This window comes from Nelumbo lutea, chromosome 6 (genome assembly GCF_056320005.1).
Source record: "Nelumbo lutea isolate HS-2025 chromosome 6, American lotus-T2T, whole genome shotgun sequence".
Lineage (NCBI taxonomy): Eukaryota > Viridiplantae > Streptophyta > Magnoliopsida > Proteales > Nelumbonaceae > Nelumbo > Nelumbo lutea.
The window spans coordinates 62,416,319-62,437,239 of NC_142689.1; the positions used below are offsets into that span (position 1 = coordinate 62,416,319).

Sequence of the window (20,921 nt, forward strand, 5' to 3'; positions counted from 1 at the left end):
TGAGTTCTAGGACTTTGGTGTAGAGATCCTCCTTTTGACATGGAAAACCAACATAATGAGTTGCTATCATGATAGCTGCCTACATGTGCTGTAGCGTTGGTGACACAAAAGGGTAGAGATCAGATAGACCAAATCATCCCTTCAGTATTGTGGTCATCAAGCTTCAGCATAAACAAGGAATTTGGAGTTCTTTCATCATTGAGCTCGGAATGCCAAAACAAAGTCAACAGTTAGGAACTTGGAAAAAGTACCTTGAATTCAAAGGCAAGTCATATGGTATCTAAGTTTCCTCTTTGGAAATCAATACCACTCTCTTATTGGAGCTTTCTTCTGGTACAAGGAAAGGGTCCTATTACATATACAAATACATACTCTGGTTATTAATTGAGGAGAGACTTTAGTGTTTTGTAGGAGGTTCCCCACCAGCTGTTCTTTAGGTGCAGGTATTGAGGTTCTACACATTTTATAACCCATGTTTGAGTTCCGGGATTTCGGTGTAGAGATCCATCTTGTGAGATTGGTGTCAAAGAAATGTGTCTCTTTGGAATAATATTGCTTTGAGGAGGAAGTATTGTTTTGAGGAAGAGGTTACATTATTATCTTCCCAAATATTTATTGGATTTTTTTTCATCTTTTTCAGTAGATATTGGCAGTTTGAAGAGTCAGCCACGTAAAATCTTGCATTTTTGTGGTTGTGATTTTATATTAATTTTCACTATTTCTTATTTCCAACAAACCATAATCATGTTTCCGCACAAAACCAACACTCAAGACAACTAAGGTTGTGTTTGGTAACATTACCATTTTAGGATCAAACATTTAGAGAGGAAATTACATTTCATGTCAAGATGCCAACGCAGGCACTTTGACATGAAATTTGTTTGGTCGGTACTGATGGTAGAGTGGCCATAGGCCCTCGTTTGATCCTCAACATGTTGGAATATCCAATGGCCATGTGACAAGCCACATGTTGATGGAAGATGATTATTTCATGGTTATCTCTATGCAACACCTTCATACACAATCATTCACTTCTTTATTTTTTCTTAAATTATTATCTATTTATTTATTTTCTATAAAAAGAAATTTATTTGATTGTTTACTAAAAAATGTTTTATGCATAGAGATACCAATACTACTGGATTACTTTGGATCCTAGTTCCAGTTCTTACTGGGTCAATGGATATCCATTTGACTTGGTCTCCCCCAAACATTCAAGTTGGTTAAGTTCCCTCCTCAAAACAAGGAAGGGAACATTGGATTGAGACATATATATTGCTATCTCATAATGATAGTACATAAGAAAATAAGATATCTTGGAAGGTCAAGTAACCTCCAATTTTTGGCCCCATCCAGATCTAGCTGTTCTCTCTTATGTTTTGTTTGAGAGTTTGGTGTCTCGGATCCCATTTTGTGTGGCTGCTATTCTTTCTTCTTTTATGTGCAGGTTTAGAGCGCCCAAGTATCAGCCATCCATCTCTGCATCTTAATGTTTCAACAGGTACTTATGCTTACTAAGCATTGAACAAGTGTTTTGAGCATTGTTGTGTTTGGTGTTGGCATTGCTACCTAATAAACTAAAATGTTTAAATGAAATGTTTATATTCAGTGTGACACCACCCCCAACTATACTAACTCTCATCCAAATGGTCAAATTTAAAATAAATAAATAAATAATTGTTTTCTGATTATTGGCTCATTATTACACATAGATTAACATCTAGATGCTGCTCTGGTTAATGTTCAAAATTTTGACACAATATGGGTCTGTATCAGGCATATCATATTGTAATGTGGCTTCACTGAGACAACTTTTTTAAGGAATTTCCAAAAACTTATGTTTTTAAACATCAATAACGCCCAATATGCATGTTGGTGCATGTCGGGTATATCAATACTTTGAACCTCGGATCTGATGGATCTAGAAGCATAGACCCAAAAAAAAGTCTTTTCTTTTGGAGGTTTTATGGGTACTCAATAGTGTATACCCATTTTTTCATGTGATGCACCAAAATATATCTCTAAACTGCCATGTAGGATGCTAACTAAGATCCAGGTCATTGGACTATTTCTTCAAAAGGGCAGCCAGTGAAGGAAACATCAATTTGATTTTCCCCCAAACACACCCTGGTTTATGTTTCCATTAGAAATGTTTTATGACTCTTTTAACTCAATACAGTCTCATCCAAACAACAAACAAACGTATAAACTCAAAACACGTAGGTGTCACTGATGTGGCAGCTTTTCAAATAGAAACAGCCGTAATACCAAACATCACCTAAAATATATCAGATTCCTTACCTCAATATCCAATAGCATAGCTAAGATGATAATTCCCATGCAAGTGGATCTTCAAATCCTAACCTTTTGTCATGAATCAATAAGACAAGGGGGACAGGTAGAGAAAACATAAAGTATCCTATAATGTCTTAATGTAAACAATTCCATGATAAAGGGCAGCCCAGATAATGAGGCTCCCACCAAGAGGGACAGATGTATGCAGCCTTAAACAATTCCATGATGCAGAATACAAAACTATTTCATTGAATGGACAAATTGATGAAACCCATCACCCGACCAATAGGGCCAGGTCTTCTAGGTTCCCAGGAACCAAGTACCCAATAAAACATCTATTGAAAATGCACAGTGAAACAACAAAACCCATTTTCAAACCAAAAGCAAGCCGTGACTTGATTGGCATTTGTCAGGCTTTTGTTCCACTGGCGGACATGCCCTTTCTGCCAAAATTTTTGAGCAACATACCAGAGATTTGTTATCCAATCTTATTTGATATGGATACCCAAATGACCAAAATTCCAAACATTGCAAGTCCTTGCCCCAAATGTATGATTGCAAATGTATTTTGGTATATCCCATTCTTAACATAAAGAAATTCTAGACATGTTCAAAGGAAATGGGCATTGCCCTTGACATTTTGGAATCAATAAATAATGATAATAACAATTCACCCATCACCTACAGGAGAATCTTTTTCTAGTGCTATTGTTCTTTTTTTTTCCAAGAACACCATGGAACACCACCAAAGAGGTGCCCTAAATTGCTCCTAAGGGGTTGGAAAGCAACATTTCACATTTGCAAGAAACTATTTTGAGACAAAAACTAAAAAAGTGATTTTTCAAAAAGCTCATTTCAAAAAGTTGCTTTTTCAGAAGGTAAAATGTTGCTTGGTGCCAAGGTAAAATGTTGGGCTGACAACTGTGAGCTTTCATGGTAATTTTTCTTAAGATTCCATGCATAATATAAAACAAGTAAATATCATGTCTCTGTCACCATATGTTATACAAAACATGTGGCATCCACATACATGTATAGCTCAGTTTATCCACCATCAGCATAAACTGTCCTAATAGAACATGTATATAACAACAACAACTGATTGAAAGCCTAATATACAAGTAGGTGACAATGAGACCCAACTCAACCAAAAACCAGGAATGTGGCAGACGACCTCAATCAGTCAACCGAAAAATATGGGCACACATTTCAGTTTTATCCACAAGTTCTAAAATGCAGACATCACCTTCTAGAATCTTGTTACCATGTACAAAACTAGGCCACATTCCACAGAAAGAATAATACTGTTCCCCAGAGCAGACCAAGTTCACCATCCAACGACATGGAGGATAATCTGTGTATTCTTTCCAAATCCAAGAAAATATACTCTAGAAAAGCAAATTGGGAAATGCTGCATGACCAATATACAGTCACTAAAAAATAACAAACAATAACATTAGGCATGGTAAATGAAAAGGCATCAGGGTGTAAAAAGGAAGTACGAGAATTGAAGATTGTCAAAATTTAAAAGTAACAATGAAATCATATATTAGCAAAACAGTAAATAGGTTAGTTGAAAAACAGTCCTAGAAGTATGGGACTGTGCTAGAAAACCAGAAAAACTAACAAGAGAAGATTAGAGAATATTAGAGAAGAGAGAGAGAGAGAACTGCGGCAAGGAGAGTTAGAGGATGAGGAGTTCAAACTTAACCTCCCTCTAACACTCTAATACTCTTTTATTAAGTTAATCTTTGATAAATTACAGAGAGGCCCTTGAGTGGGCTGAAAAATACAAAAAACAGAACACTACAGAGTATGGGCCCAGAATAAGGCTCATAACAGAGAGAAACATAACATAACACGAAGTGACAGTCTATGGGCCATTCGGCCCATCTCCTCTACACTCCCCCTCAAGCTGAGCACAGATGTTAATCATGCCCAGCTTGCTAGTGTCATGATGAAGCCTTGCCTTGGAAATGCCCTTGGTAAGAAAGTCTGCCAATTGTCCTTCAGAAGTAATGAATGGAAGACACACTTCTCCGGAGGAGACTCTTTCTCGAATAAAGTGTCGATCAACTTCAATATGTTTGGTTCGATCATGTTGTACCGGGTTGTGAGCAATGTTGATGGCAGCCTGATTATCACAGTACAACATCATGGGCTTGTCATGATCAATCCCAAGTTCTTCCATTAAGGACCTTAGCCACAACAATTCCGAGACTCCATGTGCCATGGCTCTATACTCTGCTTCTGCGGAGGATTGGGTCACAACAGATTGTTTCTTACTCCTCCAAGAGACAACATTACCAGCCACCAGACTGCAATACCCTGAAGTAGATCTTCTATCATCAATATTTCCAGCCCAATCAGCATCAGTATAGGCTTCAAGTTTCAGATGACCATGCTTGGTAAATAGAATTCCTTTCCCTGGAGAGCCTTTCAGATAGCACAAAATCCGTTCTGCTGCTGCCATATGAGTATCTCTAGGAGCATGCATGAACTGGCTAATGCAACTGACAACATACGCAATATCTGGCCTAGTCATGCACAGGTACAGAAGCTTCCCAAGAAGTCTCTGAAAGACCCCTTTGTCTTCCAACAAAGTTCCATCTGAAGCTGAAAGTTTGTGACTCATATCAATGGGAGTTGCAGTTGGTCTTGCACCCAGTTTTCCAGTTTCAGACAACAAATCAAGAACACATTTCCTTTGGGAAATAAGAATCCCATCCTTGGATCTGGCAACTTCTATGCCAAGGAAGTATCTCAACTCCCCCAGATCCTTAACCTCAAATTCTATACGGAGGAAAGACTTAAGGGCCAGAATGCCTAAGGCATCATCACCAGTCACTATAATGTCATCAACATACACAATGAGATACACAGCTAGAGATCTACTTTTCTTCACAAATAGAGTATGATCCGACTGTGTCTAAACATAGCCGAATTTAACAAGTGCAGCTCTAAATCTCTCAAACCAGGCTCTAGGAGATTGTTTGAGACCATAAAGTGATTTCTTCAATTTACATACCTTTCCTTGCATATCTTTCCCATACATCCCTGAAGGAAAACACATTTAAACCTCCTCATGTAAGTCACCATTCAGAAATGCATTCTTTACATCTAACTGATAGAGATGCCAATCAAAGTGAACTGCCAGAGATAAAAGAACCCTCACAGATGTCATCTTGGCAACAGGGGCAAAAGTCTCCAGGTAGTCAATCCCATATATCTGTGTGTAGCCTTTTGCAACAAGTCTGGCCTTGTACCTCTCAATTGTTCCATCAGCCCTGTATTTAATGGTAAAAACCCACTTGCACCCAACTGGATCCTTCCCTTCAGGCAAATCCACCACCTCCCAAGTACCATTTGCATGTAGAGCATCCATTTCGATCTCCATGAAATCTCTCCATTCTGGAATCCCAAGGGCTTTTGAGACAGACCTAGGAATGGGGTTAGAAGCAATAGAAGAGAGATAGGCAAAGTATGAAGGAGAAAGCAGGTCATAAGAAGGGTGTTTGGAAATGTAGTGTGCAGTACACTTCCGCTTCCCTTTCCTAACAGCAATGGGGACATCAAGGTCTGGGAAGGATGATTCCAAAGGAGCTGAAGCAGTACCTGTTATCTCATCTGTGATTGGGAATGTATGAGCCTCATCTGTTGTAAGGGAAGCTACTTGCTCATTCCTGGATCTCTGCCTTTGATATACTTTGCGATTATGGATAGGATGAGGAGGTAAAGAAATAGGGGCACTAGGACAAGAGGTATGAAGTGATTGATCCTCCTTTGATTCATTTGGTGAGGATACAGGTTTGTCAAGAGACTCAACTGGGACAGGAAGAGGAAGGGCAAAAATTGTGACAGACTCTCCCCCTGTGGGGTGCCAGTCTTTGGATCCATAGAGACATGTCGGGTGCCAGTCTTTGGATCAAAACAATAATAACGTAGCAGTAAGTACAGCATCACCCCAAAATCTTGTGGGAACATGTGAGGCAAACAAAAGGCTCCTTACGACTTCAACAATATGTCTATTTTTTCTCTCAGCAACTCCATTTTGTTCAGGGGTTCTAACATAGGAGCTTTGATGAATAACCCCCATATCTGTAACCCCCCATAGAGGATAAGTGGTAAGGCCCCCACACATCAGAGTGCACAATATGAAAAGAAAAAGATGATCTTTTATTGCTCACAGGGTAATTTTTTCTACAATGCTTTGACAACTGACAGGACTCACAATTGAGAATGGACACACTGACTCCCTTAAACAGTTTTGGAAACAAATGGCTTAAAGTAGAAAAAGGTAAATGACCCAACCGACAATGACAACATAATTTGACTAACAGACTCTAAAAAAGTAGAACTGAAAGCAACATTCTTGGGATGATCAAAGCATTGGCCAGGGGTGTCGAGCAAGTATATTCCATTCATTTCATGGCCACTCCCAATCACCTTCTGAGACTTCAGGTCCTGAAACACACAGTGAGAAGGAAAAAAGGTTACACAACAATTCAATGACTTGGTCAGGCTACTTACAGATAATAAGTTGGTATTTAATTTAGGCACATGAAGAGTGGAAGATAAGAGTAAGGAGTCTGTAGCCTTGACAGTTCCCTTGCCAGAAATAGGGGCAAGAGAACCATCAACTAAGGTGATTTTGTCACGACCAGGAAGTAAATCATATGAAACAAACAAAGTGGAAATGTTGGTCATGTGATCAGAAGCACCTGAGTCTATGATCCAAGGGGTTTTGTGATTACCTGAGGTGGATGCATGGTTAGCGGAAGCCCTTATACCTGAGTGAGCAAATGCAATGGTGGCTGGACTTCCAGAAGGGATGGATGATGAAGTTACACCTTCAATCTGGCTGATCATCTTTCCAAACTTCTCATATTCAGCTTTCATGGCTGCCAACTGTGCACTGGTAGACTCAACCTCTGTATCTGTGCTTGTGGCTGCATGTGCACTTCTTGTCTTTCTACTATCATTCTTCTTTTGGAATCTGTTAGGTACAAGATTGGGATGCAATTCCCAGCACTTGTCCTTTGTGTGTTTCGGCTTCTTACAATATTCACACACCACATCCTTCCTTCCTGTGCCACTATGAGCTCCTGTAACCCCTTTGGGTTTAATTCCCATATTTGCAAAATGATCATTGATACCGACTCCTTGAACCTGCACTTGCCTCCTACTTTCTTCACTGCTGACCAAAGTATATGCTTGTGACAATGAAACATCTTCCTTGGACAAGATGTTTTGATTTGCAGAGGAGATGGGCCGAATGGCCCATAGATTGTCACTGCATGTTATGTTATGTTTCTCTCTGTTATGGGCCTTATTCCTTCCAACCAATTTCCTGTATGTTTCAGCATCCTTGGGGGTATCCCATGTCACAGCCTCTATCAAATCAATCTCTTGCCATAGAGATTTCAGGGTTGACAAGTATGTTGCAAGTGACTTCTCCCCCTGCCTTAGATTCTTCACATCACTTCTCAGTTTGTAGGCTCTGGCAACATTCAACTTCTGGGAGTAAGTTTCTGCAACACTATCTCATATTTCTTTAGCCGAGTTCATCCACAGGTAATGTTGGCTAATCTGTGGCTGCATTGAGTTCACAAGCCACCCAATCACTGTGTAATTCTCCTGCACCCATTTCTCATAAGAGGGATCCTCCTCTAGGGGAGCTTTTTTGCTCCCAGAGATAAACCCCTACTTTCCTCTACTGCAAATATGAATTTTTACGGATTGTGACCATGCCAAATAATTGGTTCCATCCAATTTAACTGTAGTTACAGCCAACAAGGAATCAATTGTAGTTCTCGAATTATGTCCATATTCACCAGTGCTCTTGTTCTCAATTTCTGAGTAGTCCATTATGTAACAACTTCAATTAGGGTTTCGGAAAGCCTTTAAAAGTGATCTAACTTCAAAGAACTCAGATTGAGTTGAAATAATAGCAAACACAGCAACACACAAACTCAGTTCAGAACTGACAGCCGTGAGAACCAAGTTCGGTGGCAGCACTTTCAAAGAGAAGAAACCCTGGTTTAGCCTTCAAGGAACAATCAGTAGGCTTCCAAACAATATGTATTCTTGGTTCCTAACAATAATTTCCCAAGGAGAACAAAGAAAACAGTCCACAGTACCTAAGATGACCTTTTACAAACACTATGTATGCAACAATCAACACTTCACTGTTAACAAGCAGAAATCACTTCAAGAGCACTTTGTCTAGGTCCAAGAAGCAGCTGAACTAAAGTAGAGGCTTGTACCACTTAATTTAAATCAGTTTTTTCAGCAGTTTGGAAGCCCAATAACAGCGAACAACACTTCCAGAATAACTCAGAAATCAGTCCAGCAACAGTGGGCCGAATGGAGGTGTGCTTTGAATGCTTTAACAATCCTCCCAAATAACAAAAAAATAACTCAGCAAAGAACTGAGAAAACAACTTATAGTATCTCTGGTTTGAACTTCAAACCAAGCCGAACTCTTTGTTCTCTGAGCTAGCTTCGAAATCCCTTTTCTCTGATTTCAAATCAGGCTAAAAAAACTTGCTCTCTGATTCTTCCTGGTCACCGAACCCTTCTCCAAGTATATAGAAACTTGGGCACCCTCCAATGACCTCCAAGAACCAGGCGAATGACTGTAAACATTCAGCCCTAGAACCTCTTCATGCAGTTGGTTGAACTAGAACCACATGAGGGACACGCCAAGTAAGACCCGCTCTGATACCAAGTTGAAAAACAATCCTAGAAGTATGGGACTGTGCTAGAAAACCAGAAAAACTAACAAGAGAAGATTAGAGAAGATTAGAGAAGAAGAGAGAGAGAGAATTGCGGCAAGGAGATTTAGAGGATGAGGAGTTCGAACTTAACCTCCCTCTAACACTCTAATACTCTTTTATTAAGTTAATCTTTGATAAATTACAGAGAGACCCTTGAGTGGGCAGAAAAATATAAAAAACAGAACACTACAGAGTATGGGCTCAGAATAAGGCCCATAACAGAGAGAAACATAACATAACATGAAGTGACAGTCTATGGGCCATTCGGCCCATCTCCTCTACAAGGTTGTACTAGAATATCTTAAATTGAAACTGCATTTGCATTGTCCAATAAAAATAAAAAGGAAAAAAAGAGAAGGAAAATACCATTTTATTGTCAAAGTCCTTAGAAACAGAAAAATTGGAAAAAAAGTACCAAGCATTAGCTCATTAAAGAACAAGTTCTAACATAGTATCTCAGTGGAAGTAAATTTACATTCTCTTAGATGTTCGGGCTAAATGTAACTCATATGGTAGACTTGACATGGACTGGAGAAGTGAGAGAGTTGTTATTCCACCCTATTTGATGAAGCTGGATTGTCTGTGCCATCCCTCCAAGTGGTTAAAATATGAGAGCACATGCAGACAAGTCCTCCATGTAGTAGGAGTGCAGGATTTTCTTTGGTTAGGGGAGGTTTTATTTTTTCTTTACCACAGAGGTATTTGTTCAAAGGTTAGGTCCATATCCAATCAACCATGCTAAGACCCCAAACAGATGGGAGCAACATTGCGTAGTGGCATTTTTAATGGTTTGCTTCCATCCTTAAGAATGATATGGAAAACCAACAGAATGAATTGCTTTTATGATTCTTGCTTACATGTGCTGTAGAGTTGGTGATACAAAGGGTGGAGATCAACAGATTTTTTTGGTGCCAATATCATCCCTTCAGTCTTGCAGTTATCAAGCTTTAGCATAAACAAGTAATTTGGAATGCTTTCATCATTTAGCTTGGAGTGTCAAAACAAAGCCAACAGTTGGGAACTTGGGAACAATGCCTTGAATTCAGAGGCAAGTCACATAGTCTCTTTCAAAGTTTCCTATTTAAAAACTAATCACTTTCCTATTGGACTCTTCTTCTGGTACAAGGAAAAGGGTATAGGTATTATGTTAAACAAAAAGAACCTCATTGCAAGGAGCGAAGAGAAACAGTATAAAAGTATTTCACTATGCAAAAAATATACAAGATTCTTTATGTTAGATACAAGAGCAGACCTCCAATCACAAAAATCCTTGTGGAATTCCTTTAAACACCCTATGCACTGCTATTTAAGAATGCAATCTACCTCAGAGATTTAATCATCAATTTCTCTATTAAGATGGAATCATTGAATATGTGATTATTCCTCTCTGTCCAAGTAGTCCAAATCACTATCAGAGGGATCACCCTCCAAACAACCTTACGTTTTCTGCTAAAGCCAGCCAAATGCTCGTCAGAGTCTGATCTGAGTCTGTAAACCCAAGAAAAAGGAGAGACAGCAGCAGATTTGTGGGTGTGTCCAATGGAGAGGTTGACACCTTAAGAAAGATATTTTTATTAAACTGTAAAAGGACCAAATTGTCCTTGGTGTACAAGAGAAGAAATAGTGTACAAGATAAAATAAAATACAGCAAGAGGTAAAAATACAAAGCCTCCTCGGCTAACTCTCTTTATCTCTGCTGATAACTTTTCCTTCGACAGAATTTTGATTGAATGGCTCAATGCCTTTTCATTCTGATTTCCTTGAATATATAACTGAATATACAATAATTAAAGATTGATTTGTCTCTACCTACAGCTATACTGATTTACAGAGATTTAAGGCTGATTTATCTCTACCTACAGCTATACAATCTTCTTATGGAAAGATAATATGAATACAAAATAAATAGGCTGTACAAAATAAATGTTTGCTCTATATGGCAGCATCTACAATGCCAGATTCATAATAGACCCTCCAGATTTTCAGTAAACATAACTTTACTTCAAAGAAATTGAACATTCTGCTCTGCACCATATTCTCCAAACCAACCTGCAGTGAAGAAATAAGTGATTTACAGATTCAGGGCACTCATTGCACATAGAACAAAGGGTATGGTTAACAGCCAAGCCTCTCTTCAAAAAATTATCAATCGTAAAAACCCTGTTAAGTACTGCTATCCACATAAAAATGCTACCCTTGGGGGAGCAATTGATTGTCATATCCTTGAAACAGGAGAAGTATCTCTCTCCTTAAATAAGTTAAATGTTGTATAAAGACTTGACTGTGAACTTTCCTGGTCTGTTCCACCTCCAAACGCTCCTGTCCATCATTTCTCTATCAGGCATGTAACAGTAAATCTTTTTAAGCAATTCTACTAACAGGTCCAACTTCCAATCATTAAAGCTTCTCCTGAAGGTGGGATTCCAACAAGTTGAGTCTCCATGGGATCTGAACACATTAACCATCCATGCTTCCTTGTTCAGGGCTAATTGATAAAACTGAGGTAAAGACTCTTTAACCGTTTCCCTTCATGAATTTAGTATAGGACTTCTGAATCCCTGTCAAAAGAGCACAACTGTATGGAGAAGTAATCTCCCCTGGATCCCAGGTTCCATCCCCTGACCCATACTTCAAATTAATGATCTGCCTTCATAAACTATCCTTTCCTCATTATAACCCTAAAACCACTTCCAATCACTGCAGTCTTAAATGAATTCAAGCTTCTAACCCCCAAACCTCCCCTAGATTTAGGGTGACAGTTTATTCCAGATGACCGAATTTTGAACTCCTCTTTCCAACCCTGCCACAAAAAGTCTCTCTATCTGTTTTCCAGCAGAGCTGGTACTTGAGTGGGGATAGGAAAGAGAAACATCATATAAGTAGGGAGCAAACCCAAGACATAATCTGTAGGAGGTTCTTCACCAGCTGTTCTTTGGCTGCAAGTTTTGAGGTTCTACATAGTTTGTAGCCCATGTTTGAGTTCCAAGGTTTTGGTGTAGAGATCCTTCTTTTGAGATTGGTATCAAAGAAGTGTATCTCTTTGGACGAGTATGGATTTGAGAAGGAAGTTATGTTTTGGGGAAGACAGTTACTTTTTGTCTCTTTTTGGTTGATATTCATTATTATCTCCCCAAATATTTAATGGATTTTTTCATCTTTTTCAGTAGATGTTGGCAGTTTGCAGAGCCAACCACATAAACTCCTGCATTCTTGTGGTTGTGATTTTATATTATTTATCTCTATTTCTTGTTGTCATCAAACCACAATCATGTTTCCTTACAACACCAAAGCTCAAAAGAACTAAAGTATATCAGATTCCTTACCTCAATATCCAATAGCATAGCTAAAATGCTAATTCCCATATAAGTGGATCTTCAAATCCTAACATTTTGTCATGAATCGATAAGACAAGGGGAAAAGGTAGAGAAAACATTAAGTATCCTATAATGTCGTAATCAAACAATTCCATGACGCAGAATACAAAGGCCATCTAAATTCAAGTTTGAAGATCCAAGGGCCAGGAAGTTGGAGTTTTAGGTGCCACACTAATTGTAGCTCCCTTATATAAACATATCTACTGCAAATAAAATGTCAACCGATTATAGAATCTTTTTTTTTTTTTTTGGTAATCAACCGCTTATTGAATCAATAATTAAAAACATTCACTATAAGAACAATAGGAGGAAGCAAAGAAATTAAACAAACTTTACCAGAACAGAGGGCACTCCCACATTATACTTCTTCATACAACTCACAACGTAAGGGAATTCGGAAGAAAAAGACAGCTGCTCTCTGAACTTCTTCTCTTGTCTCTTGAGATGTCAATTTCCTCCATGGAAAATAGCCTCCGGCATATGAACCCATCTCACAAGCAGGCAGCTCAACATCAGCTATATTGACTTTTTCTCGGTTGACTAGCCCTGCATAGTTTCACAAGCTCATCTTATTAGATATTAAAGGGAGCATATTCATGTTGACAGGTTACAATGACATTCTCAAAATTATAGATTACATCTGAATCAGATACTAGGCATGTACAAACACATAGTAATATACGTTTCGTTGTGAATCAACTCGGAGTTTTTACATCACTCGTACCTCGGTAATTGTCGCAAGCATTATCTGAAGGAGAGAATCGTTTCAAGCTAGCAAAAATCTTCCGTGGCCTTCCCCGTTTTCTTTCACTTAGGAAATCAGATTCTTGGTTTGTTTAAGTCGCAGCTGCTTCTTCTCTTCGGCATCCACTCTCATCAGAAACGATTACGTTACTAGTTGATTTTACTTTTCCCCTCCCCGAACTAAATTGAGTGACTTGAGGAGAGCTAACTCTCTTCCTCTTGATCACAACCTCAAAAGGCTTAAGTGATGATCCATACACGATCTCTGGTTCCTTGCCTCTCACTCTTTTCATCCCATTATACTGTACAAAATCGCTATTGACTTGGCTACATTTGGCGCGGAATGCAGCTTCTTTCTCACATGCAGTTTGATCGAATACTTGCACATCAAAACACAGATTCCCATCGTATCTGAAAACAAAGAAATCGCCAAATTCTATGAAATGATCCTTCAGAAAGATGTTCCAACCTTGTTTAAGAAACAACCCGTCAGTAGTCCCAATCAAATTGACAAGCCATACGTTCCCACTTGGACCTGTTAAGGAAACGGTTCCAGAGGTTTGGCCTTGCATGTGTTTCAAGAATGCTGGTGGGATTTTCTGCAAACAGTTAAGAAACGATTCAGAACGCCACCAGTACTGCAATTGGAGTTTCATTTAAAGGATCCCACAACAATGTAACACAAGGCAATAGTAAAGAAGGAAAGTACCAATCGTTCTGAGCTGACATTAGGAAGGAAAACCTTGAAGAAGGAAGATGGAATTCCTGAAGAAGCGCCCCCGAGGCTTTTAGTTGTAGCTATTTCTTAGATTCAAGCAAACTTGAATCTTCTCCTCTGGAAATGCTTCGAACTGTAAGCTTGGGTAAGTAATGTTTGTCTAGGAAAGTGAAGCCAACTGCTCCAGTAAGATCATTTATAACTACTCTGATTTGAAAAACCGTATGGCAAAAACCAAAATCCAACCAAACTATGAGAAATCCCATCAGCATGTCATTTCAGACACTGAATTGCTCAAAATTTCCTGCTTAATTATGGGGAGGATTTGTGGGTCTTAGGGATGAAAAAAAAAAAAAAACTGATTATGGTTAGTCTCTTTGAAGCGTGTTTGCCATGGACGATTTCAAAAGTTTGTTAAATGCCGGTTTGACGGTTGAAAGCCGGGCCAGATGGCTGCCTTACCTCGTTTCGTTCGTACTAAGCGGGGATTTCACCCTTCCTTGGGCTTCTTTGCTTGAGTTTGACAAAAGCTGAGGGGTGTCGAGGTATCGAGGTCCATCCCATCAAATATACCCGTAAATCCAGCATGAACGGAATGGTGCTCCACTGCTCCATTCCATCAAATTTCATCAGCCATCTCTCTTTGATTTTTTCTAACGCTTTCTCGTGTTCCTTCATTTGAAGCGGCAATAGCCGATCCAAAGGAAACCCTTCAACTGAAAATTTGAAACTCGGCTCCACGAATCATCATCACTTGTGTGTTTCGTCCTCTCGCAGTATTTCCAGAAACTATTTTCTGTTTTCTTTTATTAATATTTCCACCGGACCTTAGATTTTGTGTTGACGCCATATGCCACGCTGCTTAATTGCATAAAATTGTTTGAATAGGAAGCTCAGACACATGCTCTTCTAATTGTTGCCCAGTTCTTATTTCCTATGTTTCTGTCTACGTTGATTCTTTTTAAATTATCAATTAGATTCCTGGATCTTTTATTTGATGTGTATAGAATTTCAATTTCTAAAGATTGCTATAATGCTCTTCTGTATCTAACGAGTAGGATTCCTTTTTTTGTTTTTGATGAAGCTGCAGCAATAGCCATTATGAGGACTGTCCCGATAATGACACTGATTATGATCGTGGTGATAACAACTTCAGTGGATGCATGGGATACGAATGATATCTATGATCCCTGCTCAGATGCTAAAATTCTGAAATCCGATGGTTTTACCCTCGGGTTAGCATTCTCCTCCAAAGAATCGTTTTTCTTTGAGAAGATACAGCTTTCACCTTGTGATCGACGTCTATCGCTTTCAACCAAAATTGCTCAGCTTGCTGTATTTAGGCCAAAGGTAGATGAGATTTCTCTACTTACCATCAACGGCAGCAAATTCTCTCCGGTACGTACCTGAAAAAAAAAAAAAAACTGAAATGCCCTTTTCCCTTAACCCCTGACATCATTTGAGATTTCATTAGTGAAGGCCCAAATTTGGTGATTTTCCTGTTATCAAAAAAGAAAAAGGAATATTAGCCTGTGAGAGTGGCATTACCATTACCATTGGATGTTCTGTATATCTTAGTTCCATGAATTCAAAAAGAAAAAGAAAATGCATGGGCAGCCAAAAGTTGGGGAAATTAGTTCGGATGTCTAATTATTAAGCCCTCCTAGTCCATACAGAATACAAAACTATTGAAAACAGCGAAAAGTTGTAAGAAATAGATTTTCTAATTGTCCAATGGAGCTGAATTTTTAGACTCACAACTATGCGCTCTCTCATTGCACCATCTTCATGACTTGGTACCCTATATTTTATTCCAAGATAATACAAAGTTTTGTCTCACTAGGTTGATATGCATAGGAGAATAAATGGATAGTAAGGTGAATTGAAAGATTTGATTTATTTCCAAATAGTCCAAGTATGCTCATTATGCAATTGTGCTAAAAGCCAAAAATGTTTATACCTTCTCCTGAGTAGTGTTGCAGAACTAACAAATTCAAAGCGGTATCCAGAAATACAATTGACAAGTACAGAAAATAAAAAGAGCAAAAAAGAAAAAACAAAATACTCAAGCACACATAGAGATTTACGTGGTTAAGCTTTATAGCTTATGTCCATAGGGCATCAGAGGAGATGAAATCCACTATAAAACTACATTCATAGTGTTCACAACCTCTCTCACCAAACTTTGGCCCCAACGCACCCATTTCTCCTCACACTCGGCCTCTCACATATTCTCAAGATACAAAAAAGTTTACTCCACAAAATACAATGAGATATATAAGAGAACCAAGCCCTAATAAGGTTTATATTCGGGTTGGATCCTATATTGATGTGGGTCCATTCCATGAAAATTTCCACCATAGACCACTGGAAATTTTCCCTTTAGATTTTTCTCAATTCTGGTCAGAGTGGATCATGGATCATAACTAGAATTAGAGGCACCAACACAATGAATAGTTTGAAGTAAAGACTCCTTGAAAAAAGAAAACAATCAATCCAATTTGCCCTTAACTACCTCTTGATTTTTTTGGTGCATCTAATACCTTCATCTTCTGAGATATGGACCAGTTTTGGACACCTCATCTTCAATTAATAATCTTATAATCTTACATGAAATTCTACCTATTTTATGTCAAATGGATGTTTAGAGATGCTTCAAATATCATGAACTCTTTGTCATCCCTGACACTTGGTTTTCCATATGCAAACTTTACATTCATTGGTTTCATACATGTGAAATGGACCCATTATGCATAGTAGAGAATTGTTCTTTGTGTCTAACTTGTTCACATGTTTGCATACATCTTATTTCAACTACTTCATGTGAAGATACATTGCCTCAGGGTTGTAATTCTATATATAGCTTGATAAACTTTTGTATGATATAGCATTGTTATTATGAGGGATATATGCTAGACATGGGAGATTGGATTAGCTATTATAATTCTGTGCATTTTTGAGTGTTGTATTTTTTGTCTAGAATTCATTGTGTTGTCCTTAAACCCATGACCACATTAATTATACTACCATGCACGATGTACTCAAGTACATTGACCTATATGAATCTATGAAAACTATGAATTCAGATCTCATAGTTTCTCTAATTGTAAACATCCACAATAATCTTTGGGTTGATACTGGGATTGGTTACAGCATTCCAGGTTGTCATCTGATGGTTATTTTTCATCGAATTACTAGTTTATTTGACTTTCAACTAAATCATTACCACCTTTGTCCATGAATCTGTATGTTAGTTTTGTACTATATTACCAAGACAAGCATTCTTGGTGCAAATATGAGCCACTGGACCAAAATCAATTTTTGGTTTCCTAGATTTGAACATGAAGGAATTGGTTTACTAACCATTATGTTTGACAATCTACAAGAAGCTGGCTGGAGTTGATATTACAAGTTTATCATGTATTTACTGACAATTTCCTAGTACAAAATAATTAGTCTAGTACTGCAATTTTTATTCAATTTCCAGGATATGTATGGTGGATACATGGTAGCATTTGCTGGACGGAAATATGCAGCAAGATCACAACCCACTTTTGTTGCAAACAGTTCCTATATAATAACTAGCTTTACTTTGGTAAGAGCATTGAATGGAGATACAGGCATAACCAGTCATGTTTTCGTATGGACTCATTAATCATTATCAAAGTTGTTACTGTGTATGCGAAGGTACTTGAATTCCAAAAAGGAACCCTTCAAAACTTGCATTGGAAGAAGGATGGATGTGCAGCATGTGCTGGAAAATCATCTTTCATTTGCCTTAACCTCCAGGACTGTGCAACTAGAATCTCTAACTGCCAAAGCCATGGTGGGCCTTTTGATTGCAGCCTTGGCATACAGTTAGCTTTCTCAGGTACGGATAAGAGTGATGAGGTCCTTAATTCATGGTATGAGGTGAAGAATCTCCGGCAGTACTCTCTCTTTGGTCTGTATTCCAACTTAAAGAATAGTCTCACTAACCAATATAACAATCTTTTCTAGCTATTAGGTAACTCAAGGCTGTTCCTTGTTTATGAAACTTTCAATCTTATAACACCCTCAACTCTATCTATTTGAATGGATAACTGTGTTTTACCAAAAAAACAAAGTGGATAATTGTGATATTAATGCATCATGTACCCTAATTGTTATCATACAAATTTAGTTCACATTAGTATATGCTAATTATATTCACCTAAGAGAATTGACAATTAAAGCAGGAGAATAGGCTAATGAACAAATACTGCTTGAACCCAACAAAGCCAGTATTAAGCAGGTATTGTCTTGATGAGGAATATGCTTTATAGGTGAGGAATGAACAATTTGACCTTTAAATGGTTTACTTTGTAAAATCGGTCAAGGAACCAAAGGTTTTTCCTCTTTAATTTCTTTATGATCTTTTTGACAATTTTTGGGCAAATCATGAATCACTTTAATACTTTTGACATTGTTAAGCTTAATAAATAATACATTTGATGGCTAATAAACTCTTTAGGGTCTATTGCATGGAACTGGAATTGAATTTTAGAATTCCAAACAAGGTTTTAAAAGGCTAAAGGCATAGTTGAGGCGTAAACCTCAAAGCCTTGCAAGGCATAAGCCTCAAAGCTTAAGAAAAAATTTAATTAAAATTTGTACATTGATGAAAATAACATACAATATACTAAATTAAAATGATAGAAAGTACACATATCCATAAACTACAAGTTTATAAGTAATAAGTTTTGGCATTTAAGCATTAAATAAACTAATAATTAATCAACTAACAATTATGAACATTTTATATTTCTTGTAAAAAATAATTTGGAAGAAAGGAAACAACTAACAATTATTATTATTATTATTACTATTATGAGAAAAATAACAAACTTGGGACACTACATCTAGAATAATAAGAAAAACCTCACTTAATTTATCCAAATTCCAAAAGAAATTAATAACTTGATTAGTCCTTTTTGCATTGAACTCTCTTAGAACACTAAGAAAAACTAATAGAATTTGATTTTCCTTATTGTTTTTCATTTTTACTTTTTTTTTTATTTGGCCTATAATTGTGGAAGTGTTTTTTCTATATATTTTAAATTATAAAAATACACTTTTTGCATTAAATCATTAATCATTGATACTTGAGGCTTACGCCTCAAGCTATGCCTCATGCCTTGGGGCTTGAGCTTACACCTCATTCTGACAAAGGCTTAAGCTTCACCCATCAAATTTGTGAGGCTTAAGCCTTGAGACAAAATCTGTATGCCTCGCCTCAAGGCTTAAGCCTTTTAAAACAATGATCCCAAATCCTTAAATTGGTAGGAATTGGAATTCAAAGAAATAGAATTAGGCATTAGAATGCTACTATTTAGATGAGCTAAAAAGTTGATTTGGAATTAAAATAAAAGTAGCATTAATATATGCCCAATAGTTGAAGAGGATGAACTTATAGCCAATCATTGCACAAATCTAGAAAGAAATGCCTGCTAGGAAGATTAGTCGAGGTGAAGGCAATGATAGGATCCCAAGTCTCTGTTGCAACCAGTGAATGACCTTACCAACAAATTGGTTAACACCGTCAACCGCCAGCATCTTCACAATCACAAAGAGAGAAAAAAAAGGGCCTAAAATAAGAGAATAGGCACTACTTTAACCCCTTTAATCAAACTGTTGGAAACTTCATGCAGAACAATTCTGTTTGGATGATCATGATATACTCAGGCCATCCAAATGGTATGTCTGTATCCAATTCAACCCTCTTAAGACCCTAGATGGCTGGAACCAACCTTGGGTAATGGTTTTCTTTTTAATGTAAAGAAAGAATGCAACCTACAATGTCTAAAAGACTTTACTACCACATCTATTTTTGGTCCTGGTCATGTTCTAGTTCAGACTCCAGAGTGCTTTAGGAGAGAACCCACCTAAGCTTTTCTACAATATGATATACCCTTAAACCCAAAGCAGAAAATAGAATTTAATTTTCTCATGATAAAAGTAACTCAATGGGCGTGGCCAAGTAATAGTTGTTGAGAAAGGAGAATGAGGGAAAGCACCCTCCATATTAGGAATGTAGCATTATGGATCTCTCTTTTCTCCAGTCTCTATTGTAGTTTTTGTAAAAAATCAGTTTAAATTACCAAAAGAGGAAAATTGACAGCTACACGTTACTACACACCAGAGTAAAAAACATACATCATTTTGAAGAAATAAAATAAAATTTTCATTAAGACTGTGTTTGGTTTGTAAGGAAAAGGTAGGGAAAGAAAGGAAAAGGCAAAGAAACCTACACAAGATTTCCTTACCTTTCCCTTCCATTCGCTACTTTTTTTCCTTCAAACCAAACACAGCCTATTGTCAAGATAACACCCCACCACAGCCTTAACCAAAAAAAAAGCCAAAATACACGAGACAATTGAAGAGACAAAAAAGTAATCAAAATTACAAGTCTCTAACTCAAGAATATTCTAGAAGTTCTCTCCCAATTCTGCTCTGCTAGTGTGATGAAATTCTTGATGCACTAGAATCCAATCCGACACCAAATTCTCAATCATAGATATCAGCCTATCAATATTCTTATGTTTATTCTCAAATAGTCTCGTGTTTCTTTCATTCCAAATAACCCAGCAGACTGCAAAGGGATACAGCTCCCCACAATCATTGCTTTCTTGCAACCGTTAGTTCTTGGCCATGAGCAGAACAGCTCTAAACACACTCATTCCAAAAAGAAAGAAATAATACTTCCACATGAAATTGGCAGTCCTGCAAGGTAAGAACAAGTGGTAGACCATCTTTTCATCTGAACAGTAAAGATAACACAGGATGGAGGTCAAGATGCTCTTTGGCTGGTTGTGGTGGAGCTGGAAATAACACAGGATGACATAGTACAGTAATGCGCCCTCCCTGCTACCATACGAGCCTTCCCACATTAATCCACCTATATGGTATAGCTAATACCATTCTTTGGTAGGTAGTTGCTCGTATTTTTTTAAATATTTATGGTTTTTAAAAAAATAAGTGGTTTTTAAATAT

The 20,921-nt window shown here is 37.7% G+C and overlaps 1 protein-coding gene and 1 long non-coding RNA gene across 11 annotated transcripts; one reads left to right on the forward strand and one right to left on the reverse strand.

The window, feature by feature from the left end:
• Window positions 1-1,300: 1,300 nt before the first annotated feature.
• LOC148849207 (uncharacterized) lies at window positions 1,301-18,067 on the forward strand. 8 transcript variants are annotated; one of them, XM_088952005.1, is made up of 4 exons: window positions 1,301-1,501; window positions 14,995-15,308; window positions 17,398-17,505; window positions 17,598-18,067. In XM_088952005.1, the coding sequence occupies exons 1-4, from the start codon at window positions 1,375-1,377 to the stop codon at window positions 17,907-17,909; spliced, it is 861 nt and encodes a 286-aa protein (XP_088808131.1). In that variant the 5' UTR covers window positions 1,301-1,374; the 3' UTR covers window positions 17,910-18,067. The 8 variants fall into 8 exon arrangements, with proteins under 8 accessions (XP_088808131.1, XP_088808132.1, XP_088808133.1 ...); XM_088952006.1 differs by having other exon boundaries at window positions 1,430-1,501; window positions 15,001-15,308; XM_088952007.1 differs by lacking the exon at window positions 1,301-1,501 and adding an exon at window positions 13,916-14,055.
• LOC148849208 (uncharacterized) lies at window positions 10,795-14,871 on the reverse strand. Of its 3 annotated transcripts, XR_016101283.1 has the most exons (6): window positions 14,373-14,811; window positions 13,902-14,243; window positions 13,728-13,791; window positions 13,173-13,603; window positions 12,785-12,994; window positions 10,795-11,123 (listed from the first exon to the last, which is right to left on the reverse strand). It is a non-coding gene; the product is annotated as an uncharacterized LOC148849208 (long non-coding RNA). The 3 variants fall into 3 exon arrangements; XR_016101284.1 differs by lacking the exon at window positions 10,795-11,123 and having other exon boundaries at window positions 12,684-12,994; window positions 13,902-14,043; window positions 14,373-14,871; XR_016101286.1 differs by lacking the exon at window positions 10,795-11,123 and having other exon boundaries at window positions 12,684-12,994; window positions 13,902-14,027; window positions 14,373-14,505.
• Window positions 18,068-20,921: the final 2,854 nt, after the last annotated feature.

Coding starts and splice junctions, on each gene's coding strand:
- LOC148849207 (XM_088952005.1), top strand. CDS start 1,375: ATGTTTTGTTTGAGAGTTTGGTGTCTCGGATCCCATTTTGTGTGGCTG. Junction 15,309..17,397: donor ACGGCAGCAAATTCTCTCCG/GTACGTACCTGA, acceptor TTCAATTTCCAG/GATATGTATGGTGGATACAT. Junction 17,506..17,597: donor TAATAACTAGCTTTACTTTG/GTAAGAGCATTG, acceptor GTGTATGCGAAG/GTACTTGAATTCCAAAAAGG.